At 31.9% G+C, this 27,961-nt stretch overlaps 2 protein-coding genes across 2 annotated transcripts; one reads left to right on the top strand and one right to left on the bottom strand.

The window, feature by feature from the left end:
* Positions 1 to 31: 31 nt before the first annotated feature.
* LOC131849583 (thyroid transcription factor 1-associated protein 26 homolog) lies at positions 32 to 4,282 on the bottom strand. The gene is made up of 2 exons (XM_059199680.1): positions 4,048 to 4,282; positions 32 to 1,876 (listed from the first exon to the last, which is right to left on the bottom strand). Exon 2 carries the CDS (start codon positions 1,857 to 1,859, stop codon positions 1,236 to 1,238), a length of 624 nt encoding a protein of 207 aa, XP_059055663.1. The 5' UTR covers positions 1,860 to 1,876; positions 4,048 to 4,282; the 3' UTR covers positions 32 to 1,235.
* A 790-nt stretch (positions 4,283 to 5,072) lies between these two features.
* LOC131849585 (glutathione synthetase-like) lies at positions 5,073 to 26,663 on the top strand. Its single transcript, XM_059199683.1, has 13 exons — positions 5,073 to 5,328; positions 6,071 to 6,166; positions 6,590 to 6,706; positions 8,801 to 8,950; positions 14,414 to 14,547; positions 20,501 to 20,543; positions 20,816 to 20,986; positions 21,970 to 22,037; positions 22,855 to 22,959; positions 23,555 to 23,761; positions 24,620 to 24,755; positions 25,792 to 25,883; positions 26,327 to 26,663. Exons 1-13 carry the CDS (start codon positions 5,182 to 5,184, stop codon positions 26,454 to 26,456), a joined length of 1,596 nt encoding a protein of 531 aa, XP_059055666.1. The 5' UTR covers positions 5,073 to 5,181; the 3' UTR covers positions 26,457 to 26,663.
* Positions 26,664 to 27,961: the final 1,298 nt, after the last annotated feature.

Genomic DNA, 27,961 nt, shown 5'->3' with positions numbered 1-27,961 from the left:
GACAGTAGCAAAAAAATTTACTCACGTTAGAAAAAAAAATATTTATTCACTAATTCTTGGAACACAAAAAAAGTCATACATAAACCAAGTTCAGTATAATATTGAGAGCAACTGACAATGTGTGCATATTACTCAAAAGGATCTTGCATTAGCTATAACAATGTAAATGTATTTAAGTAATGAACTAATACTTATGGTCACTCTGATTTGGTAATTTAAAACATATTTACTTAGTAAATTACCATGGCCAAAAGAATGTAAAAGCAATGACAGCTCCATTATGCGACATAACTGCTGTTGGGATATAGCATGATTCCAGCTTTGAATCCTAGTCCCAAAAGCCTGACTCTTTTTACTTAAAAATGTCAAATTAAATTAATCCTTATGTACTTGGTACAAGGATGTAAGTAATTAAAAACAAAGCATTCATTTTGCAACATTTACTTAAAAATTACCATGGCCAAATAAATATAAAAGCAATGACAGCTCCATTAGAACAACTTAACTGCATTAGGGGTAATGCATGATTCAAAGGTTTGAATCTGAGTCCCAAAAGTCTTTCTCATTATTACTTAAAACAACAAATTAAATTAAAAATTATGTACTTGGTACAAAGGTATAGGTAATTTAAAACAAAGCATACAATTTGCAATATGAACTTAGTAAATCACCATAGCCTAATGACAGTTAGCTATGATCATCATTAGCTTATTGCAATTGGGGCATCACACGATTTAAAGATTTGAATCCTCTTTTCTACAATGTGAACTTTCTAAGAAAGTTAAAATTTTGAACATTATTCATTAAAATTAAACTAAGACAATTACATACATAAATACCAAACACACTATCTTTTAAACAGTTTACCAGCAATTTGGAAACAAACCTTAAAAATTAGAATAAACTTATACTGAGCAATTTAGTTAATATTTAAAAGAGAAATCTATCTTAATTAATGATTTATTTTTATGTAATTGGAGTAGATAACAAGCTGACGGCCAACCTGCTGGTAAGCAGTAACCGTCAACTATAAATGTGAACAGAACTACAGACATCACATTAGCATGTGACAACTGTCACCACTCAAGCATTGCCATTCTAGGTTTTTAGGTAATACATATTTAATAGATTATTGAAACCTCTTCTGTGATACACAACATCTAACCTATATACTGTAAGAAATTCTCTTTCTTTGCAAGCATTAAGAATAGGGAAGAAAAACTGCATTTTAAAATTTATTTAGACTTCTGTATCTTGTCCAAGAGCAATTCCAATCTCCCTGACATAACAGGCTGTCCTTTCTTATTCTTTTTACTCAACTTCTTAAATTTATCTTGCTTCTTCTTTTTATACTCAAGACTCTTTTGGTTCCTTTCCTCTTTAGCTTTCTCTACTTCTTGTTTCTTTTGTAATTTCTCTTGTTTTATTTTATTATACTGCTCTTTCGCCTTTTGAAATGGGTCCTTCTTTTTTATTGGCACTTCTTTTTCTTTTTCTAACACATCTGGATGCCTTACATATTTGCCTACATTTTGGTTAGAATCAACTGCATCATTATCATCATCAAAACTTATAGGTTTGTATGAACCATTCACTTCATCATTTTTTACATCCTTATAGTAATTCCTCAACAATTTTTTCTTCCTTTGTTCTTCCCATTGGTCTAACTTATATTTTTTACTATATTTTTTTAATCTATAATTCTTTTTGTCAAATGGTTTCTTATCTTCCTTTTGCTTTTCTTTATTGAATCGATTTTTATTGAACTCTTCATGTCTTTTCTTTTTATATTCTTGTTTTGTATTCTTTTCTTGCTTTTTATTCTTTCCGGGCAAGAAAAATGTGTCCCTTCTTTCCATTGCTCTGTTTATGAGACCTATAAAGAAATGAAAAAGCGTGCTTTACCATCAATTTGTATGCTCTAATGGTCGGTCAGGATTGTTAAAAATGTCTTTGAAATAAAAAAACTTGCATTTTATAAGGTATATAGGTATTCATTATATCAGTCAATTGTCAATTGTTTTATTATGTATTATATTGCATATCAGTTTCCTGTGATATACAAAAGAGATTGCTTATATGACTGTCAAAGTGATACTGACAACATGATCCTGATACTGGATTGGTCTAGTCTAATACTGGAGGTGGCTTCAGTATTGGGAACCAATACAATATCAGTGTCAGTAAGTGCTTCCTTGATCCCTGTCTTTGGATTATATCAATAGACCAATGATATAATCTATAGACATTATTTACAAAATATTCTGACTCTGCAAATAATATAAACTGCACTTAATAACTTGGGGCCATTGCTTTTTAAGTTAAAAGAAGCACAGTCTTGACTGACTATACCATTCATATGTATAGTTACAACCACCACAATATAGTGAACAGCAAAGTCATGACTTTCATGACTTATGTATTAAATTATATTATTATTATAAAATATAAAATAATTTAAATATATTTATTACTGCTAACACGCTTTTTCATTTCTATTCCTCAATTAATATTTGGCAACACTACTGTAATATATGGTATCTATATAGGAAATTATATATGTACTAGCTGACTGAATTTGTTGTTTTGCTATATTAATTAAAAAATATGAGTTGATGGTAGAAGGGTGAAAAGTTAGAGTTGTATAATTTTTTTTTTTGCTGAATTTGCCGATCCATAAAATAATTAAAATACAAAAAAAATTGCCAATAAAAAACATGGAGTGGGTCACCATTATCATTAAGGGATATGAAAAACACATGTTGGTTGATTTTCAGACCTATCCAATATGCATACAAAATTTCATTGGTAAAGCCCTTGTAGAGGTTATTTAAATAAATATTTTGGAATATCAACTTTAAAGGCAAAACTTTAAATACAACTTGTATTTCCCTCTTTTTAAGTTATAGCAGTTTGTCAATGAGTTTATGTATTTTGTCTTATGTTCCAATATAATTATAGAGATTGTATGTTTTATTTTATTATTATATACATTGTTTTTGGCATTTTCATTATTGAACATGTCAACCCCATTGTATCTAACCTAATTATCACAAAGATTCTATATTAATTTTGTCCATGAGCATTTAGTACAGTTAAAAACATATTTGTAAGTACTAAAAAGGCAATGTCGCTTCTAAAACCTAAACTGGAATAATAATAATAATGACTGTCCAATTCACATGTGCCATCTAGTTTCAAGGTAAGCAAAGATTGTTTTATGGGGACTAGAGAATTTATGGAAATACTTTTTTAAATACATACATAATAAATATAGGAATCACCCTAATATAAACACTCGAACTCATGAATACAAATGTTTACATTGTGTGAGGCATGAAGCCCATGACTATTGAAACTAAAGTGGTATGCTAAACCACACAGTTCCCTCTGACTCACAGAGGCATCATTCATCATGATGAAAATGAAATTTTGGAATAAACGAATAAATTAAAAAATATTAATTTTATATATCAGCAAAGTTTTATAAATTTTTTAGCTATGTTAAAAATTTATTAATTAAAATAAAAAAGAGACTAGGGATTCTGGTAGTACTCAATAATCAGACAAATTCAATAACCTATTACCAACCTTAAGATAATAAATTTCATGATCGTTTGATCCTGAAATTTGATGTCCTAAGGTTTGTAAATAATAAATAATAATTAAATGGAGAAGGAAAATATTTATTATCTTTAATATTAAATATAAATACTCTAAGTTAATAGGTATCGATGAACATTAAGGTTAAGTTTTAGTTACACGGTAAGCAGGTCCTAATTATGAAGCGATGACTCAGATTGTATAGATTCGTTGGAAAATACCGAATCTGCTGTATTGAATTGTATTTCAGCTACTTATTATAAGACTTTACATTTTAGTTAACTATATCACCTACATGACAATCGCGTGGAAATATATGGGCGTATGGATCAGATTTCATAACTAAACCCAACAGCTGTCACGATGTTTCTCATATAATGAATGAAATATGAAAAATATAATGATGAATGATAGGTCTAATTTATAGAATACTAATTTTCTTACCAAGTTAAGCCACCCACTGGGTAGGCTTTGAATTATCGGCGGAATCTTGATTGTTTAGTTGCACTTGGCACAAAAAAACTTAACCACAATTACAGACTTTATTTCACGGTTTTTCGTGCGAAAAACTTTACCGACCATGCCCTAATGTGATTTTTTGGATAATTTTCACGAGGAAAAAGAATGGTCGTTCCACAAAAATGTCACAAAGGGAACTTTAGAAGGAAAGAGACAGATATAGTGCATAGAATAGGAAAGAAAATCCAATACGTAGTTACTGCTCATTCACATTATCATTGTCACGAAAGCATGATATCCTCAATCGACACTTTGCTTTGACAATATTTTTGTATTATTCTGATTACTTCTTTAAATATCGATGGTGGATAAAATTGGTAGCTATTTGGAGACCTTCTACATATGGTTTTATATAAACATAGTTTACCATAGATGACGTGATACTATTTGTATTTTAACAAAGAAAATTAAATATTTCAATGCTACCAATCGTTTAGCACAATATGATAATGTGAATAGACTGTAATGACTAAAAATACGTACGGTACGCTATCTACATAGTTAATCGATCTATGATTTCACGCAGGCGCGTAATAATATGCATGACTAGGGAATTAAACAAACCTAAATGCTAAAATGTATAAATGCGCTTATCTAGAAGAAAAATGCTTTTTTACCTTCCACAGTCTTGGAAAAAACGAAATAGAAAGTAAGGAATATTTTTTTATTAACATTGCTATGGTATCTGCTATGGTCCTATTAGACGACTATTGTGATATTTAATATCCAGATTGATGTTTCGAAAATAATAAGAAGCTTTTTTAAAAGGAACAGAAAAAAACCAATCCGAAGATTGTTGAAAAAGTCTTCCACTCACTTATAACGGTCGCGGAACCAAAGCCATACGGCCTATAAATTAAAAAGCAATCAGATGTCAACTTGACAGCTGTTATTGGTATTTGTCAATTTGACAGCAGTGACAGAAAAGTAAAAAAAATCCCCTACTCATTTTCGCTGTTTTCATTTTCTATAAATTCAAACAGTTTAATTCCCACGAACATAATTGAATAGTTACTACGCCTGTAAACACTTATAAATTATTATCACGTTAATTTAAAAATGACGCAAGCACGTTTTGCAAGTTGTATTCCATTGCCGTTAGAAAACAAAGTGCTAGTAAATGTGATTGAAAAAGCTAAAGATTGGGCCCTCATGCACGGCGTTGGGATGAGAGACAAGAAACATTTTACAAAAGATTCCATACAGGTATTTTCATTTACAAATATTCTGTAATGTTGATGCTGATTCAAGTCATATTACAGAAGTTATTTAATCCAACGTTTATAAATTATATTTATTTAATATCGTTACTTTCGGCTCACTTTCTGATGATTACGGACTTTGTAATACTGATCAACGGATGGCTGAAGAATTGGGACTCTTGGACAACTTTTGTCTGTGTAATTCTAGACTTATAATGTTTTTTTTTCTTAATTGTCTTCATGATATAGTATAAATAATGTTAAACATTTTGTTGCCTACTAACTCTAATTTCGCTGAATTGTCTGCTTAAATTCCAGTCAAAAGTGACTTATGTGTTAATTTAGAGTATGATTTATCTGTGTAACAATTTTTATTTGAATCCATTCAATAGTTTTTGTATAATAAATTGACAAACTTATATCCATTATTATACTCTGTTCCAATACAATTTACGGAAAAGTTAAACAACATATTATCTTAAAAATTATCAGAAAGTCCCATATTAATGGTTTTAATTGCACATATTTCCACTTTTTTCTTTTAATAATTGTTAAGTTATTAGTGAAAAATATTATGTGCAAATTGCAAGCAAAACAAATTAATTACATTATAAATAAACTCTACTCTGTTGATTGTTGAATAGGGAAGTTAGAAAATTTCATATCTAGTGCATATTATAAAAAAACGTACTGTAAATATACTTATAAAATAGTGTGTACTATAAATAAAAATTGTTTGTCAATAGATTGCACCATTTGTACTGTTGCCTTCACCTTTTCCACGAACGGAGTTCACCAAAGCAATAGAACTGCAGCCTGTGCTGAATGAACTGATGCATAAGGTAATATTCACAATAGAATTAACATATGGCACATCTAGTACAATAGTGAATGAACTCTAAAAACTTTAGAAAAGTTACTCTAAAGTTTTAGCATTAAAGTCTAATTTCAGAAATTTTAAATTGTTGAGTTAATCCAGTATTGTACTAGAATCAATCACATTTGCACGAGGATTTTCCTGCGCTAAATCCAGCATGAGTATGTAGTGTAAAGGAATAATTTCATTGTCACATGTCAGGTTGACCTTCATGCGGCACCACCTGGAAATCATCGTGGTTAATTGCCATTAGCCAAGATGTGCTAACTGACCTGACTTCCTGCTCATTTTATCATCGTCCACTGATGCCCCTTCAGCGCAAACAGTTTATTTATTTATTTATAATTATTATTGTTATTATTAATATTATATAATTCACTTTATACAGGTTGCGCATAATGATGAATTTCTAGAACACACACTGCAAAATGCACTCCAAGTGGACGAGTTCACAGCAAACCTATACGATATATGGGTTAAAATAAGAAATGAAGGTATCACACAGGTAAATACATTTATATTATTAATATATAATTATTTATAAACACATATTTATAGCATTATTCTCCGTAAATTCAAAATAAATTGCAAATGGTCGATATATAAATAAGTTAATATTTCTAGGACATCAATAAATGATACTAAAGTTAAATTAATTTTAAGAGTTACAACATTAGACGTGGATCTTCTAAATATTAATAAATTATTAATTAAATTAAATAAATAAGTTATTTAACAGTTTAGTATCCCTATAGAAGTGCGTTCCTGCGCCTGTGAATATTCTGGCATATACGCTATATAAATATTAAAGTAGTTAGCCAGTTACAATGAGTCCTGAACTATTTGATTTTTTTACGAGAATAAAGTACAAATTCTTCCTTCCACTTTGTGTATAGCGTAATATCGTCTCCGCATACAGCACGTTATGTATATATTACCTACAAAGTATTTTTCTTGTTACGTATATAACGTAAATACATACAAGACTGTATCAATTTTTTCTAGTTGGCAATAAATTAAGTACTTTATATTTTCTTTTTTTAAAAATAAAAAGTAATATAATAATCTCTAATGAATTAATAAAGTATATTTTTTTTATTCGAATATCAGTCGAATCAATTATAAATCAATTGAAAAAATAAATTAAGTACTTTATACTTATTTTTTTTTTAAATAAATAAGTAATGTAATAATCTCTACTGAATTAATGAAGTATATTTTCTTTATTTGAGTATCAGTCGAATCAATTATAAATCAATTGAAAAAATAAGTTAAGTACTTTATATTTTCTTTTTTTTTTTAATAAATAAGTAATGTAATAATCTCTACTGAATTAATGAAGAATATTTTTTTTATTTGAATATCAGTCGAATCGCTGTCATGTATTTATATTGCCAAATTGTTTTCGAACAGAAAAAAAAGGAATGGCACCCAGTAGATAAAGTAAAATTTAAAACTGTACAACCAAATAATGTCATGATAATGCAAAGTTTATATAATAAATAATTGAAACTTTAAAAGAAATTATTCTTTGTTTTTACTATTTCTAAACATTGGTAGGTAATTAGTAATAGTAATGTAATGAGGATGAAAAAAACATTCCCTTAAAGCTTATGTACTGAGAATAAACAAAATAAAGAGACTTGTCTGGCCAACGTCCGTATATATAATCTATAATGTATATGCACAAAAATATTCGGGAACCAGTTTATGTTAGCACAAAAAAGTTGATTGCTTACGACTGTGTACATACGGTCTTCTAAATTTAGGGTATTCCCGCGGAAATTGACAATATCAGATTCTGCGCATGTGTGACCACAGAGTTGCCTTGTGGTTTGTGTGGAAGATAAATTTACATCTCTAAAGGTATTCTACTTCAGGGCTGTCCAAAGTTATGTTTTTGTTTTATGGATGACTATATGAATTTTAATTTTATATTAGGCAGACAGCTTGTTAATCATTCCACAAAAAAAACAACGCTTAATTTAAATTTATTGGATTTTTTATTTATTACATCAATACCACGAATATAAATTTATAAATATGAACGTATATATTTATTAATATCACGTTGGGAAACATTAATTAATTACGTGAGGTGGATGGGATGGCAATAGACCCGATACTCAACCAATATCACGCGCAAATATTACATATTTTCTGTCTATTTATTTATAAAATTTATCGCGGTTATGAAAATGCCAATACCTCTTTTATGCCAACATGAATAGATTAAAAACATACAAAGTTGGCAATAGGAGCTACCTCAGCTGTTACTGATATAACCAGAACCTAAGTGAGGTGCATCTATATAGGGCTAGTTTTCAGGAATTACTCATTAAAAAGAAGAACATTATAGACCCGCCACCCGATGTATAAAGGCGAAAAATCTCATGTGAGATTAAAGGAAGAAGGCAGAAAATTAATTCGAAAAATAATCAAAATCGCCTCACGTAATTAATGGACGTCCCCGTAACACGACAGTCGTGGTTCATGCGTTGTAATTCCTGTGGACTAAATTCACAGGGCTCCAAGCCTTAAAATTAAGAAAAAAAAAATTGTAAAACGCAGTATACCCAACGTGCTTCTCTCGGCTTAGCCGATATCGCTAGGCATGCTGCGTTCGGACATCATGTTGGAGTCGAGGTGTCCACACACAGAGAACCAGTGTGCGAAACACACACCGTATTGTTCATGGAAGCAGGTTGAAATCAACAGCATAGCGTCCGGCTTCGGCCATCTTGGCCCAGTATCGAGAAGTATACAGAGGTAGAAATTGTTCAGGACACGAATACGATAGTTCTTTGTATTGTATATAAATTACCATGATTTTGAGTTTAGATTTGAGCATTACGAATTGTGTTGTTCGTTTAAATAAATAAAATATATTTCCGTATGCTTCTGAAGTTTGGACATAGAATCTATCGCAGTATTGTTTGTACTATAATAATTAGATACTTTCGACTGAGTTTTAGATCTAATAATAAATGTGACGTAAACACGTTTATTTGATTAAGTGTACATACATCGATTTGGTCTCAAATCTATTCTCTTAAAGGTACGTTTTCACCAGTTATGATAAAAAGGCTAGATAAGATCTGAAGTATAATTATAATATAATATACCTAATAATTATTTAAATATAATTGTTATTAACAAAATTAAGTAAGATTAAGTAAGTTCTATACTAGAACGTGTATAGATACACGCATTTAGATAGCAGCATTTGCAGGCTCCTAGTAGATTTGACTGGACAGGGGGAGAAATACGAGTGGTGAAGGTAAGTTGACGTATGTCGGCAAAAACCTACACCCGAGTCACAAGTGCCTGGAACTGGTCGGAGTTTCCCTCTCTGCCACACGATAGACCCGGCACAAGCACAGTGAATCCGTGGAAGACTAGGAAGAGTTAATATCTGAAAAAAGTAGCATTTATCGAAGAACAAGTTGCCTTGAAAAAAATGTCGGCATATAGTAGTTATGCACTCATTAAGATAATAATTACGAAATAGAATATGTAAATAGTAACAATTACTACAATTGATTAGATATCTCATTTCAAACTTTATTTACCAACGGTAAATATTTTTTATAACTGAACTACTCCATGTTTTTCTATATTTCGCTCGAATCTTGTCTTGCCTTGCATCATCAATCATAGCTGGTGGAAACCAACCTGAATACTAACCGTGCTGTTAGATAACGCTTTATAGAGTTTTTTAGTGTGGGTAGTTCGATTTTCTTATTAGTTTCAGCGAATGAACTGTTATGCAAAATGGTATCTTATGTATATAGGGGTATTATCGCGTATGTGCTATTTGAGTAAGGGTTATATTTTAATTTGTACATATATTTTCATATTTATACGTATTGTACATATGTGTATATATTTATATCTGTTGTAAAATATGATTATGGTAGTCTATGAAATATATTTTTGGAAATTACCTATACGTCCATACTACGTTGACGAATAATTGAAAATATCAATTTAAGCCACTCAACACTTATTAGTAATATACGGTTCAGTGCCATGAATTAATGCAATAGCATATGTTGGTGGTCACTCTATTGTCTCTAATTTGAATTTATAAAATAATCTATACTTTTGTAAACATTTTTTTATATTTATTTTAGATAATCAACATCTTGTACAATTTATAGACAATATATAGTATTATATAGTTAGTAAAGCCAATAATAGATACCTCATGAATTTATCTTTAATATTAAAGTTATAATTAAATTGGTTATTTAAAAACAATACACTTAAACATTTCAGAGACAGGTCAGAGACAAAGATAAAGAATAGGAAAGGGTGAATACAATTAGTAAGTCACGTTACAATATAATGCATAAAGGCATCCATATGTACCTACATACATACAACATGTATAATTTGAAAAGAATAAGAGCTGAGTTTCTTCTCAGTTCGAAAGCACTCCTTACTGCCGGTAGATTTGACATATCATAGTCTCTAATAGACCTACATGAATAAAGATATTTTGAATTTTAATTTGACCACTTAAAAAGTATTTTGGTTCAAGATCATTTTGAAATATTCATCAACATCAACTACGATCCACTGGTAGAGTCGGCGATGCGCAAATCTCAGCTGGTGTTTCAGGCCTCTATACCTACGGTAACCATTTACAATCAGATGGGCCGTATGCTTGATTGCTACCATCGTGGTATATAAAAAAAAATTAACATACAGTGGGTTGGAAGCTACACTTGCATGTAATGCCCATCAAATCACCTTGAACTAAATGACAGTCGTATATATGGCCGATTCATTTAGATGTGGATTTCCCCTTATGTTTGTACAAGGCCGCTACATGAGAATAATCTTGTTCGGAACAATTACTAGAAATAGAAATAATCTTTATTCAAATAAACTTAATATAAGCACTTTTGAATAGTTATATTTTTTTATTATACCACTCATTTGGAGCGCGGACTCGTCATAAAAAGAATGCACAATATACTTGCGTGTTGCTCCTTTAAATAATTGTTGTTCAGAATTACATTTTGTTTGAATAATTTGAATCAGATCGCCCAATTTATTTTACCCTCTCGTGCGAACTAGTACGTTTGATCCCGACTCTAGGCAGAGAAAGACTGTAGGATCTAGTATATATTTTATCCCGCAAATACATATTGACTGAAAAAACAACAGTTTTTAAATCTCAAGACTTTGCGTTTTATCAAGTTAATGAACTAAAGAGCAAAAGATCTGCGAACTAGTTCACTAATTGCACAAGTCTATTTTTTTTTATTACTTTATTTTGGCATAAAACAGTAAATAAATAAACAAGTAATCAAGTTTAACAATTGTTATTAAAAAAAGACCAAACAGTGCCGAAACTTCAATCAAATAATAATTAATTATCACAAAACTTGTTGGCAGGATATAAATCTGTAAATCTTCTTGAGTTCTGTTGCTGTCCCCGCTTTGTCCGCGTGGAATTTACCTTTATTTTTCTAAAATAAAAGTAGCCTAAGTTACTCCTTATTGCATTAGCTACCTGCCCATAAAAGTCCCGTCAAAATCGGTCCAGCCATTTCAGAGATTAGCCGGAACAAACAGACAGGCAGACAAAAATTGTAATAAAATGTTATTTTTTGTATGTGCCGTATTTATATTCATATGTCTGTAGTAAAAAACGGTTATTTCAATATTACAAACAGACACTCCAATTTTATTTATATGTATAGATTATGTATAGTAATCCTTACTAAAATTATAAATGCGAAAGTAACTCTGTCTATCCGTTTGTTCCGGCTAATCTCTGAAATGGCTAGACCGATTTTGACGGGACTTTTTGCTGTACCTGCGACTTGGTCCGCGTGGAATTTAACTTTATTCAGTTTATTACTTCTTATGCAGGGCCAATAGAAGTGTCAATAAGGAGTAAGTAACCGGAATATACAAACAGCTACTTTTATTTTAGAAAAAATATTTTATTATTGAAAAATAAGGTTAAATTCCACGCGGACGAAATCGCGAGTATAGCTAGTACATACATATATATGTAGACGTAAGTATTAGGCGATAAAATGCCGTATTAGGTGTCTGATAATTGGTTGAATCAATTAATTTAACTGTCATTATAAATATAAATAATAATAAAATAACATACTATTAATTCTTAATAACGATAATTGTAAAAATATTAAAAATATTTTTTTGTATTTCATAATAAGTTATTAATATCTGACTATGTGGGGTTATACACATAATGGGTTAATAAATAATGAAATAACTTATTAATTCCAATTAAAATAACCATAATTGTAAGAATAATTTATTTAACTATTTTATAAACGGATTAAATTTAGATATGTGTTTACATAATACAAACGTTTATAAAATTACTAATTATTAACATTGTACTTTAAAATAAATCTTGTTTTTTGTTTATTAATATACAAGTAAGAATTTTGTATATTTTTGTATTAATCAGTATGAAAAGAATCGATGGAAGGAGAATGACGAATTCTATTTATTGAACGAATTGTGATAGTAGAGGTTTTTATTTTCAAACTAGAATAGTTCTATAAAAACCCAAACCAACTACTCGAATAATGAAATTGGAAATCAAAAAAGGAATAAACTTTGATAATGTAATGGTCACGTAACGGCGCAGTTTATGTTTAAGAATTATTTTAAAAAATATCCCGACAACGGTGAAGCAAATAGAGAGTATACTTTTTCTATAAACTTGATCATTTTTATGAATACTTTCACTATTAAGAAAAATCACATGATCTTACCACGTTTTATTTATTTTTGAGTTATTTTGAGTTCCCGATATTTCGGTAGTGTCTCAACCGTCATGATCACGAGTAAACTGATAAGTTTATGTGGTGAGATCCCGTGCTTTTTCCTAATTTTATAAACAATTACCACGTGAAATTTGAAACAGTATATTTTCACTATATTTTATATTATTATAGCCTATAATGCCTATGTACAGGCAGTGAAACAGCTATTTAAAACGGAACAATTTACGTTCCCTTGTCTATGTCTATTCTATTTATATTTATGATACAAAATATGTAAATTATTGTCTATGTCACTGTGACAATACGCTAAAGTGTTGCACATTATTGCTCATGATTATTACAATAACTGAATGACGTCAATGACGTCACCACATACGAACGTCATGAAATGGAACAAATAAATACTACATTTTACCGCCAACGATGATTTGCACAAACGCATATACATTATTACCTAAACCTTTTATTTATGAATTTTAAGTAGATAATCACTTAAATTAATTAGTTCAAGATAAAGCGTTGACAAAATTATGTGTCATATACTTCCTGAAATGTAAAGAAAAATAATTATTGAAATACATGTAGTACGATTATTTTGCAATCCATATGTAAGTAAAAAAAAATAAGCAAGTATCTAAAATAGTTTTTAAAAGAGTTAGCAACCTAATTGAATCTGTGAAAAAAAAATGTTTTAAAAACAAAGTTTGCACTGTTCCACAGCAAGGTATAGTGTTTTTATTGAGGCGGGCTTGTATTCAAAAGATCGCAAATAAAACTAATAGAGAAAGTATTTAAAATAGGCTTTATAAGATTTGGCAACGTATAATAACTGAATCTATGCTATCAACCTAAATAGTTTAAAAAAAAGTTTGCATAGCTCCACAGACTAAAAATTTTGATTTTATTAAGGCGGGATTGCTAATACACAGCGCAGAAATAAATTGGCATCACAGAATATTTTGTACATAGTGACGCAAGTCTGCATGAACAGATTGTACAAATTAAATATTTATGAAATAGTAATAATACTATAACAATGTACTAATCGTGACAACATTAAAATGGGGGAGAAACGAGGGGAGTGTTAGTAATTGGAACTAACAATGTACTTACTATAACTGACATTGTAATTTCCACACGATCTCTCTTGAAAACCAACATGGTTAGTTCCTAGAGAATTTACCACGATTTGCTGGTTACTCATGCCATCAAGTTTCAATGGTGCTTAATTAGCGTATATTACCAGAACATTATTTCAATATCATTACTTAAAAAGAAGTAAAAATAATTTGGTTTATTTTTTCAGACTACAGAATATAATTTTTTTATCTAAGTTGTAATTTAAAAAAATAATAAAGTTGCATATTTTAGATGTAGAACATAGGCAATGATTGGACAGAGTTTCACAGAATTCAATTTTCCAGTCCGTCAGCCTCGGGCTCTTCCGATCTGACTACCTGATGCACAACGCGGACCAGAATCGTATCAAGCAAGTGGAGTTTAACACGGTTGCAGCGAGTTTTGGCGCCATCACATCCAACCTTCCCGCCATGTCTCGGTACCGACATGTTTGTTGCTGGATGTGGAGGGCAATGACCTGGATAACTTTTTAAACATGTAATCACACATATGTCAAAGGAATATTGCATGAACTGATATATTTTTCGGATTACATATTATCCAGGTTTTATGGCCTCACACTCCATAGCAGCGATAAATCAGTCGACATCTCTCATGTGTCTGCTACTTCTATTTTGCACGCTACATCCATTTTCCAATTAATTGCAAATGCTTTTTTTTCTTTTTCTGTGTTGTCTCTTTGTTCTATCATAGTACGCTTTAGCGTTGTATTGTTGTCATTTAGACTGTGATTATTTCTTTTAAGCACTGGAATATGGTATTTTGGGCTTTTAGTCATACGTCACATAGTCAATTAAAAAGTATTTATACATTTGAATTTGGAAGCATGTATTATTTTTAAATATGTAGGGCTTTTTGAGGCTTGTAGTACAGTGATCACTTGAGAGATGTTACCTGTCAATGCCTGCACTGTCGGTCCCAGAAATAATAATGCCGTTCTTGTGTTCGTGAAATTGTTGATTTGTTGTGATTCTGTCCAATCATTGCTGGATTTGGCTTAGGGTTACATCTTTCAATTCTTTTCGCTTACATATCATGCACGAATGCACAAACCATAATATCTATGCGATAAAGAACATAATTGAACAAACAATACTTGTCTTGCAATTTTGGGCTGTGGTGCTTCTGTTATGGTGGATTCATTACAATTGATATTGTACGTCAATGAAATCAACACATGTGGTATACGTCTAAAAAACTAAACTCTTAGAATAAAAATAAGAAACTAAAAATACTTTTATAGAACTTGCAAGTTGTTCATTCAAATAATAATAAAAAACTTATGGGTTGGTTCCCCAACTCTGAGTTGTCCCAGAGCTTCACCAGGTATTTAGTACCTTTATCGTTTGGTGAACGTGTAAAGGCCAGGTATGGCCCTGTTGGCCGTACCTGGTTATTAGTATGGATCTAAAATTGGGAGAAGCAAAAATTACAACTTAATCAGTCGCAGTATTAAATGTTGGTACCCATGGACAACTAAATTGACATATGCCAATACGGTTTCAATAGTTCTATCAATAATACGTAGGTATATACCTCAGCATTGACCTAGCAGTTGCTACTCCGATTTATGTCAAGTGGTCGTCAGTTCAAATGTGGCCAACACCAAAAAAGTTATTTCTATTTTTAAACTTTCGTGTTTTATATATATATTGTTTATATTATTAACTGGGTCTTAACACGAATAATTTAAGGCAAATAAGATCACGAGCCGACAGCTCGGCTAGTGCAACCTAGTCAACACGTCGAGAGAGGTAAATACCTTTATTTGCCATAAATACATTCGAGTTAAGACCCAGTCAATAATATAAATAAATGGACGTCAGTTTATATTATTAACTTATTATACCACGTTTGCCCGGGGGATGTTTTTTTTTTAATGAATATGGAAAAATGCCTGCGCTATACGCTGGCGTGGCACCAGTGGATCATGATAGGATGAGCAAAAGTCAGGTCAGTCAGCTCATCGTGGCTTTACTGGGAATTAACGATGGTTTCAAGAGGGAAAATCCGTGGAGGACGACCTGACCGATACTGCTATTAATGGGGCTAGTATATAGGACTATTCCCCAATAGTAACAATAGGGGGGATTGACCTACCCTCATCCGACCATTGCCCCCTAATTATCTTTACTGTCATAGCGTTAGGCTGGCTGAAATAGATCAGATACAATTCCAGTCCACCCTTGCTCACATTGTTATTATAACAATGTTATATTTTAAACTAGCTGTGCCCGCGACTGTGTCCGCGTGTTATAGTGATCTTGACCAAATAAACAAGAAATATTCAATAATCTAACTCAAAAAAGCTAAAGTAAAAATTTTGTCGTTTTAGCTTCAAATATGTCCCGATTTTTTACCCCCTTTAAGGTAACATTTTTACATTTGCTCATTTAAAGAATCATTGTAAATTTACAATTCCAATTCGAAAATCGGATCAAAGGATCAGATGTATCGGAGATTAGCACGCACATTTAGATTTAAAGTTTACCTTTTTTTAATATTACTTAAAAAATCAACTCACTTTACCATAAACTGACATTGGAAATAGCCACTAAATAATCGAGTTTTCGTATTGTTTACGTTAGATAATTATCGAAATAAGGTTATCGAGAATCAAACTGAAACTTCAATGCCAGCTGGTCAGATGATTGTGATTGTGTACTGATAATACATTTAATTTAGTACTAGCTGTGCTCGCGGTTTCATTCGCATGAAGTTAATAGCAGAATAGAATAGAAAATCATTTATTCAAATAAACTTAATTTAAGCACTTTTGATTAGTCATAACATTTTTTTATCTACCGCTCGTTCGGAAAGCTGTCTCATCACAAGAAGAACGAGTAAGAAACTTGTGTGTTGCTCTTTTAAATAATCCTTGTATGTTTACATTTACAAGTCGAAACGTGTGAATACAAACCACCAACCAGCACTAATTTATTAGGGTCAAATGTAGATATACAATAAGATTAATTCAGTCGTAGTGATAAGAGCAGACCAGTCCCCACAAGCAGCACTCGTTTACGAGTATGACGGATGAGCCAGCCATCACTGCGCTCGACCATATTTTAGGGAGCCCGATAACCCGGTTCATCACGCCGGGCCTATGTGTTATTCTGATGTATAAGCTATATCACTGTAAAGTTTCAACAAAATCCGTTTGGTTTCTGCGTGAAAGAGTAGCAAATATCCATCCATGCTCAGAAAGTTTTGAATTCTAATATTAATCCCTATGTATGTTTTAAAACTACGCAACGGATTTTGAAACGGTTTTTAAAGATATATATTCAAGAGGAGGTTTATACGTATAATACATGTACGTGCGAAGCCGGGGTGACAGTATATATATATTATCATAAATGAAAATCATTTATTCAAATAAACTTCGTTCGCAACGATTTTCGTATGTAACTTTTGAATAGTCATCTGTCAATAATGCGATCATATTGACGCCATTTGACGCTGTCAACTAGCATTGCAACGTAAACGCAACTTTACGTATCGATAAAAATTATTTCTATCGAATGTCGATTTAGTAACCTTGTGTGTCACGTAATCTATTTAAATGACAGCGTAGAATTGTAAACGTTTACATTTGAGAAACAATTTAGAAGGTGTTTCTTTTGTGACATACTTTAAAATATCAGCATTAGCAGCATTATTTATCTTGTTTTGGTAATTTTAATTACATATATTTTTATTATATTAAATATTACGTAGAAAGTCGAAAAGGTTTTAAATTTATTAAAATGGGAAAATTGTCACGACTTCACAACATGACATCAGTGTTGCCAATTCAATATTTTATTTTCGTCCCAAATCACATAGAATGTTGTATTAACTAGAGTAAATGTTTAATATAAAATTAGGGTTGATTATGATATTAATATAATTAAAAAACTATTTCAATGAATACGGTGTTCTGTGAACGGAATAAACGTTTATGATGCTCTGTGATTTGTTTAAAGTAAATAAAGTTATTTGTTTAAAGTTTTTACAATTATGTACAAATTTAAAAAGATATAATCATTCAAATATGGATACCTACTGTCTTACCTAGGTATCTATAGCAGAAAAGAAAATTTAATATGTAACGGATAGATTAATATTATTAATGATTATAAATAGTTTGTATAAAATATGCTTTTATATTCAAAATTATTAACCTTATTTTTTCATTAGAATAGAATAGACTTTCTTTATTTTATTTTATTAAATGTCTATTAATAAAATTAAAATAAAAGAACAAGTGAACGCTGCAGTATATTTTGTAATTTTTGAACGCAATAAAAATTGTTTCAAAACAACCAACTAGTGTATTAACCCAATAATTTAAAATGTATCCCTCTAAAGGTATAAGCTATCTAATGTACTGACTTTTTAAATTGGTCGGATTAACAATATTCCGCTGCAACTTCATAGTAGTATTTTATCGATAGAAATGATTTATGTTGCGGTCATTCGACCTTACTTGATCGCATTTTTTAAATTGATATATATATATATATTGCATCACAACTTCAACAGAAACAATTTCATATCGTGTTGATAATTAGCCCACTGGTTAGGTTAATAAAACAACTTACAGTAATTATGATGAGATGTTTTATTCTAATAGTTCTTTGCGATTTTGCATTTGTTACACCGGCTTCGAATCTGTGTAATGTTCATTTTTCTTCAATTGTAAAACGCTGCGCAGAATTCATTTTAGTTTTTTATTTTTCCCAACTTGATTGAAATTTTCATTTCCCAACAATATTGAACTTTATTCTGTAAAAATTTCATCGTAATTGCTCCAGTCATTTGTACGTGAATCATTTACATACACACCGATAAACATACAGTTTTCGCCTCGTCATGATTTCCATACCCGCGACTTCGTCCGCGTAGAATTTAACTTTATTTTCTAAAATAAAAGTAGCCTAAGTTATTCCTTACTACATCAGCTGCCCGCTGCTGCTGCTGCATACTGCTGCCAATAAGTCCCGTCAAAATGGGTCCAGAGATTCAGATACTATTTCAGAGATTAGCCGGAACAGACAGACAGACAGACAAAAATTGTAAAAAATGTTAGTTTGGTGTATGTACCGTATTTAGGTATATTCATATGCATGTAGTAAAAAACGGTTATTTCAATATTACAAACAAACACTCCAATTTTATTTATATTTATAGATAAAGATAATATTGAAAAAGTATATCAGAGATTAAAAATTATTGCAATTTTAATGTATAATTATGAGTTTATTTTAAATAATCTTCTCTATTATTGCCTATTCATTGTATTTCTATTATTATTCCTTAGAAACTTTATCGTTTTTTTATTTGTAAAGCTTATGTTTTAATTATAGTCGAATCAAGTCAGTGATTTTGATATTTAATAATTCCATAAACAAAATGTGATTTATAAAGTAAATAAGCCTTTTCTTCATAATGTAATAATATGTGCCAATAAAATGTTGCTGACTTGATGAATTTGAATAGCATGATTGTGTTTGTTTTTTTTTAGTACTTTATTTAGAAATATGCATTCTAACAAACCAATTTTAGTTATTGTATTTCTGTCTCTTTCTTTAATGCTATATTGTTTATTTAAAAGAAAGTGATACAAAATTAATGAGTAAAATGGGTTTGTTGATTTTAGTTTGTATATATAAGGGGTTAAGCTTTACTTTTAGTTGTACAATGTATATAGTTATAATTGTATTGGATAATTTATAATTGGAGAGTATATAGGTGCCTATAAACAATGAAAAATATAAGACGCGTGTCTACAAACTACAATACATATTACAATTGCACATATGGCAACATTTATTTAATTTTTTTTTCAATGTCTAAATTTTTGTAGATTTATATTACTTATAGAGTACCTGAAAGATAAAATTAAATTGTTGTGTTATGTTACACTTTCTTGTTAATAATGACAATATTTGAGTAGTAAAGTTCAATAATAAATTACTTATTCTTTATTTTCATGTAAGATCACAGTGTGAAAATTTGGAGAGATTAAAAAATTACTTTATATACATTTTTTTCTTAGTATTTCTCAATTGTTTATAGGCCGATAGGCCTTCAAGAGAAGTTTTAAACGATTTATGACGTTTCGAGAAATGAGCAGGACAAAGCGCGTTCTTTGTCCTGCTCTGTTTCATGTGTACGATAGCGTGCATGTATTATTAGTCATTAGTTAATTATTTAGTATTTTTTTTCATTATTCATAAAATTTTCTGCCAATTTGTCTTGAGGTCTGCAATGTTTGGAATGATTTAGTATTTACAAATCTCTAGTTATTGTTATTTGTATTGTTTTGAATTTTATATTATTATACGTATATTGAAAAAAATAATAATAATAATTTTCATTTCCAGCTACATTCTACGGCAGTTAGGACATGGTGATTTGATAAAAAATGTAAGCATACATTTTTTTCTCATATATTTCCTGTCATACGGTTTGCTTTATATGTAAGGTTGTTATTGTTGTTGTGTGTAAGGTTTGCTGCGATGATACGGTTGAGATATGTCAGTAACTGAATCCGAGGCATGAAATTTTAGTTCCCTAGAATGGAAACGTATCCTACGTAATAAATGACTTTTGAATTGTAATAATTTACTACTCTCGGCGGCTGATAACTCATTATTTTAACGTTTGCCAGGTCACTTAGTATTCTTATAAAATTATAGATGCCGGAAAACCGGGCGCTGTCCGGTCTCTGTTCGGGCATCGTAGAAGCTTATGACTTGTTCGGAGTGCCGACCGCTGTGGTGCTGTTCGTGGTTGAGGAGGTATCATACAACATCTGCGACCAGAGGTTCCACGAGTTCGAAATATCAGAAACACGGCCCGAAATTATGGTGAGAACGATTCATAACTATATTTTTATACAATAGAATAGAATAGAATAGAATTTTTATTAACTCGTTTTTACAGTAATAACATAAGAAATACAAGAATAATTTACACATTAAAAAACGGAGTCAATGTGGGCCACAACTCACCATAATGTTGGATAAACTTATTTCTGTTCACAGCTCTAGTAGTTTTTATAATTCGTAAGAATTTTATAAGTAATTATTAATTTAGAATGTAGGTTCGGAATTTATAAATGTGTAAAGGGGTCTATTAATCACATGATGTTTTTTTAGCATTTTTTAATTTCTCTTAGTGATTGTGGTGAAATTTGAGACTAAAACATAATCACGTGTATTTTTAATACCTACTTACAATTAATATATATATTTTTAATTATATGTCAAATACAGGTATATAGTATAATCTAATTTTATTCTAGAAAAGTCAAGGCCTACCAGTTTTCGATATAAAAATCGCTCGTTTGAAGAAAAATTCAATACATGTCATATTTCATGATTTTTGCTAAATCTCCTGTTAAATGCTAAATTTATATGCCAAAACAAAGTTTGCGGGTCAGCTAGTTAAAAATATATATGTATTAGATACAACAGAGTTAGAAAATTACAATTTGAACCATATACAGTGATGACAGATTGTGGTTTCCTCCTCAAAAATGGAGGTGGGAGAAATTTGTGAAGGTGCTGTCCAAGTTAGTCTAAAAAAACATATCCTTACCTTCTAAAATGTAGAAGAAACAATCTAAAAACGAACCAAACAAAGTACCAAAAGAATCAATGATACGCGGCCGATTAAAAAAGGTTGTCGGTATATAAAAATGTTTATTGATGGAGATTTTCTATTAAATGCACAGGCAACCCACTCTGTCCACGGTGTACGACTTAAGGACTTCTCCTTAAGTATAAGTGTGTATTTTATATGTATTATTAAACATATGTTACATAAACTTATAATATTATTTCAACAGATATACAGAAAAACACTGAATGAAATATATGAAGAGACTGAGTTAAATGATAAGAAACAACTGATCTTGTAAGTATTTTAACTTTGTATATTTTACAAATGCATTTCCACAATTCAAACAGGGATCGAAATTACGACGGCCTGAGCCGAGGTTCGAACCCGTAGTGGTGCCCTCAGCTGGCCTTCAGCCGCTCCATAAGTCCTTCCGCGGGCTTGGAGTGCCATCTGCACTCGCCCCCTAACGTCCGGTGAAGCTGTAAAGGCCAGCTGCGATCAACAGCATTAGAGTATTCCGAAAAAAAACTATCTATTGGCTTCTGATCTAAACTTTATAGTAATCCGAAAAAAAAAAGCAAAGCTTACTAATATTATAAACGCGAAAGTTTGTGAGTATTTATGGATATTTGTTACTCTTTCACGCAAAAACTATTCGAGGATTTCAATGAAACTTTACAAGTAATACAGCTTATACATCAGAATAATATATATGTAGGCTATAAATTTAATTCAGCTCATTCATTCATTATTTAAGAGCTATGTTCATGTCGATGGAGCTCTGCCACTTTCCACGTTCATGCTCTTTAAATGTTAATTCGACACGACTCCTCTTTTATTTTTAATTTGCTTGATGTAGCTGTGCCTTGGTCTTCCCCTCCCCCTCTTCCCTCCAATTTTTCCCTCAATAATAATTTTCATAAATTCATCGTGCCGTATCAAAAGTCCTAACATTTTTCCTCGTCTATTTTCCATTGTATTCAATATCTTTTTTCTTTTACCCTGTATAGTTCTTTTTCATTTCTTACTTTATTTTACCAGTAAATTCAGGGCACAGCTAATAAGATATAAATACACATAGTACTTATTTTCACCGTATCAATATTTGCAGTGAAGGTCGTCCGGTGGCTGTGGTCTACTACCGCTCCGGTTACGAGCCGGCGCAGTATCCGAGCTCCCGCGAATGGGACGCGAGACTGCGAGTTGAACGATCCACGTTAGTGTTTTAGATTTTATTTTCTAACTAACAAATCACGAATAAGTAATTAATAAGACCGCCTGTTATACATTGGTACTTCTGTTTATGTTCTTTGTAATTTACTTCTGGTGCAGTAAAGAGTAAATAAATAAATACATAAGGGTTGCCCACACTAGACAGTCAGCTCGTGATCACAGCTGAAACCTAGAAGAAATGTCGAGAGAGGTAAATAAATAAACTCTCTTACTATTGGGCTCTGAATATTTATAAGAGTATATATAATAGTATTAGTTATCTGAGCCAGTAATCCAGATTAATTATTAATTTTTATTCAGGTTGATTCCGGTTTACTATATTTTTAATGATGATAATGGTACAGTGCAAACGGTTTACACTGGTGTGGCTCCAGTGAAAGATAATAGGATCAGAATGAGGTCAGGTCTATGTCCTCATTACTAACACTCCCCTTCTCACTATAGGGGACAAAGACCATTTCCATCAGGTTCCTTGTGTCCTGCCCTTGTACCCTAATGGTGACAGTAAGGGACAAAAGCCATTTCCCATCAGGTTTGTCTGGAATTCCAGTTAATAAAAAATACAATAACTTCCGCAGTGCGATAAAGTGCCCATCGATTCAATACCAACTGGCTGGTACGAAGAAGGTACAACAGGCGCTGGCGGCTGACGGCGCCCTCGAACGATTCATGGGCTCGAGCGCGGCCACAGCACGCGTCAGAGATATATTCACCGGACTGTACTCGCTGGACTTCGACGAGAGTGGCGAGAGAGCGGTGGATATGGCCATCGCTGATGCTGAAAGGTAAACATTCTAACGTCTGGATAAGTGGCAAAGGATCTGTGCTTAACTTGGGACTATTATAGTATATTTTATTTAAGATTCGATCCTAATAAATTAGTGCTGGCTAGTAGTTTCTATTCACACGTTTCGACTTGTAAAATGTGAACTTACTAGGATTATTTAAAAGAGCAACACACAAGTTTCTTACTCGTTCTTCTTGTGATGAGACAGCTTTCCGAATGAGCGGTAGATTAAAAAAATAATTTTGTTATGACTATTCAAAATTGCTTAAATTAAGTTTATTTGAATAATTGATTTTCTATTCTATTCTATTCGCCGGACTTAACTCCGAACCGACTGTACTTCCTACTGAAAAGATTAGATGGGGCAAGGTACTAAAAAGGCTGGGAACACTGGTCTAGACCCTGAGAAAGGAGTTAGGCCACTTTTTATTGCTATAATAGGGTTGAAAGCGGAGATGAAATGTTGTATGCAAGTATCGTTACTTTTAAAGCTAGAAACTTTGAATGATTTTTAGGCTGTTAATTAAAGTAATAAATATGTCATTGGTTATTAGAGGGTAAAATAAAATAGAGAATGAAAGTTTATATGGAAATTCGTCATTTTTGAAGCTAGAAGATTAACCTTTTTACTTTAGCCTTCTATAATTAGCGTAAATAATTAAAAATGCGATCCAAGATCATGATCATCATCATCAATTAAAGAGCATGGTGGAAGATCGCGGAAAGTGGCAAGAGCTCCACCGACAAGAGCGTAGCTCTTAAATTATGAATGAATGAATGAATCCAAGCTCACTATTTCACGAGAGTATAGCTAGTGATGTAATAACTGTCATCAATATGTCTTGTTGTGATGCAGATTTGTATTAAAACCACAACGAGAAGGCGGCGGGAATAATTTGTACGGCGATGAAGTGCGAGACGCATTGTTACGCATGCGTCATAGTCGCGAGCGAGCTGCGTACATACTAATGGAACGGATACTGCCCCCACTAGTTAGTATATTTTTAAACTATAATATATATATGACTATTCAAAAGTGCTTGTAATGTGCTTGTATTTGAATAAAGATTATTTCTATTTCTATAAGAATAATAATAATAATATAATCTCAGGACAATTCACACAGCGCCATCTATGCCCAAGTTAAGCTAGCTAAAGCTTGTGTTATGGGTACTAGACAACTGATACAAATACATAGATATTGTTTTTTCGTAAATACATACATATTATACATAGAAAACACCCAGACCGATACAAACAATCATACTCATGAATACAAATGTTTGTGCCGTGCGAGGAATCGAACCCGCGACCATCGGACGTAAAGCGGTGTGTTAGACCACTAGACCACCGAGGTCGTCGATAATATATATGTGTATTCTTGGGGTTTGGACAATTGTCACGTCGTGGTTTGGGCTATTGGCTGCAGCAGGGCTTTATAGCTTCACCGGACGATAGGGGGCGAGTGCAGATGGCACTCCAAACCCTCGGCAGGACTTATGGAGTGGCTGAAGGCCAACTCCCGCCTGACGGATACGACTTTAGCCTGAGCGCACCGCTAGGGGTTTGAACCTCGGCTCAGGCCGTCGTAATTACGATCTCCGTTTGAATTGGACGGAGGATCGATCGGAGGGTTTTAGACCTTGAAGCATTGCGACCTGAATAGATTTTTTGTACTGGCGCTTTCTCAAAGTTCACTACTTAGACCTGATAGGGACAGGAATGGAAGGATATTCTTTTCTTTATTTTATTGGGGAATTTGGACTATTGTCACGTGCTTTAGAACTGTAGCACTGCGACCTGCATAGATCTATTGTACTTGCCCTTTTTCAAAGTTCGTAACCTATACCCGCTAGGAACAAGAATTGAAGGATATTCTTAGGAGCGATGGTTTTTATCTCCTCAGGATAGAGTGTATACTTTCTACTGTAAATACTGGCTACAACTACGTTTAGTGATGTTTCTTGGTTTGACCTGAAGAACCTCGTCGTTTTGAAGTAGGTTAATAATTACAATTGTAATCTGCAGGTACCAGGATACGTGGTGCGACCTGGTGCACCAGTGCCTCCGCAGATAATGGATCTGGTCTCCGAGCTTGGCATATTCGGTGTCATCATTGGGTATGTAACACATGTAGTCTATGTGTTGAGCTATATTTATAGCTCTGACCACGCAAACGTTGTTTTGTCATATAAATTGGAATTGCTATTGAGAAATAGGGGTTGATGGTAGAAACGTGTAAATTTGTGGTTTTATGTATTTTTTAAAGTCACATTCTAAATTTATTCAAAAAATTTACCACAAATAAAAACAAATTGTTACGGTCAACCTTTATTCTACCATATAAAAATTAAACTACCCTTAAAATTTCATAAAAATCGGTCAAGCCGTTTCGGAGGAGTATGGTAACTAACATTGTGACACGAGAATGTTATATATAATAACATACGTTACAATTTTATTCTAATTTTTCCATTCGTTTTTACTTGATACTAAAACTCGTTTGTCCCCTATGCTATAAAAAATAATAATGATGAATAAAACTGAGGTATGACCATTTCAGCACGAAGGATAAAATCATCAGTAACCGTCAGGTAGGGCACATGCTTCGTACGAAATTGGCTGATGCAGACGAAGGCGGCGTAGCGGCAGGTCTCGGGGCACTAGACTCGCCCTATCTTATCGATATTTAGCCACGTACTATACTATAGTGTTGCACTATTATAGTAGCCCTCAGGACAATGACTAAAGCAATAAAAAATAAGTCTCATACATACATACATAAGGGCCATCCAACAAAAAAAAAACTAAAGTCTCGTATATACTTAGGGGCCATACATAAATTACGGGTCGACAATGTGTGACAAGGGAACAAATTTAGTACCCTTTCAGGTAATAAATTTGATTACTTCCGATGGTCGCAGATTTGAATCCTTGTACGGTACAAACATTTCTATTCTTGATTATTTTTGTTTGTAACGGTCTGGGTGTTTGCTATGTATATTATGTATGTATTTCCAGAAAAAATATCAGTTGTCAAGTACCCATAACACAAGCTCTGGTTACTTTAATAAATAAATAACGACAATTACACAGTAGTCCCATACTGTTTAATAGTCGTTATTTATTTATTATTGAATAAACACGAAATATTTTAATTATTAACTCAAATAGCTCAAATTTTAAAACCTGTAACGTCACACATATCACACTTGGGGGGAGTCTCACAAGTTGTTGTCACAGCTAATCACATGTGACAATGACGGGGAATTGGTCACAGATCTTGAAATTCATCTGACGTAATTTATACATGGCCTTATGGAGTGAGAAAACATAGCCTATATGGCAAATTAAGATTTGAAATTCCGAATGTTGTCAGTACTAATAATGATATTGTATTCTATATACTGAATTTTAATATATTAATTTTAGTTACCATATCAGTACGATTTCTATTGCTTTAGTCATTGCCCTTAACCGTAGGTTATGTTATTTAAAAATACGTATTTTCATTGGTCGATACTTTGAACGCATATGTGGATTATACGTATAATTATTAAAAATCCCGGTATCTTACCATTATTTATTTTTATCGAGTTCCTGATATTTCGGCAGTGTTTCAACCGCCATGATCACGAGTAAACAAACTGTTCATAAGTGAATTTTCTTTAGCAAACGCCATATTTTATCGTTGTTAAATATTGTTTAGAAAACACAAGGAGACACAGCTGTTTCTCTATCGACCAATGAAAATACAGCCTAAAACGGACCAACGCCTTACCATATAATACTCTATAAGCTTCTCCTAAATTAGGATATCTTGTCACAGTTAATTACTAATATTTAATCTAAATTACCTGCTGGAGACGGCTATACACGTGTGGTTTTATCACATTGAAATATTTGCAAACTTATACGATGTTTAAATGGGACAGAAAGGATTTTTAAAAATTTGTAATAGATACATATGTTTTGTAAGGTCGATTGTCACTTAAATTTATTCCAAAGACAACAACGATAAATTTACATATTTTACCAAACATTGTAGTTCAATGGAGCATGGTATCTCAATGAATAACTAAGTTACATACTATCGTTGATTTGCTTGCGACTCTCACGAATTTTTTGTGCTATTCGCTCCATTATACAGGGCTAATCGCAATTGCATAATACAATACTGCAATCACTCGAAACAAAA

Source organism: Achroia grisella, unplaced genomic scaffold (assembly GCF_030625045.1).
Source record: "Achroia grisella isolate CSIRO2021 unplaced genomic scaffold, CSIRO_AGI_Agris_v1 utg660, whole genome shotgun sequence".
NCBI lineage: Eukaryota > Metazoa > Arthropoda > Insecta > Lepidoptera > Pyralidae > Achroia > Achroia grisella.
The sequence above is the reverse complement of the archived record's forward strand: the minus strand, read 5'-3'. Positions and strand labels throughout refer to the sequence as shown.

What these genes read in the sequence shown, in the direction of transcription:
- LOC131849583 (XM_059199680.1), bottom strand. Translation starts at nt 1,859, where the DNA reads ATGGAAAGAAGGGACACATTTTTCTTGCCCGGAAAGAATAAAAAGCAA.
- LOC131849585 (XM_059199683.1), top strand. Translation starts at nt 5,182, where the DNA reads ATGACGCAAGCACGTTTTGCAAGTTGTATTCCATTGCCGTTAGAAAAC. An exon ending in TGAATGAACTGATGCATAAG is followed by an intron (nt 6,167 to 6,589) that starts GTAATATTCACA and finishes CACTTTATACAG; the next exon opens with GTTGCGCATAATGATGAATT. An exon ending in ATATTCGGTGTCATCATTGG is followed by an intron (nt 25,884 to 26,326) that starts GTATGTAACACA and finishes TGACCATTTCAG; the next exon opens with CACGAAGGATAAAATCATCA.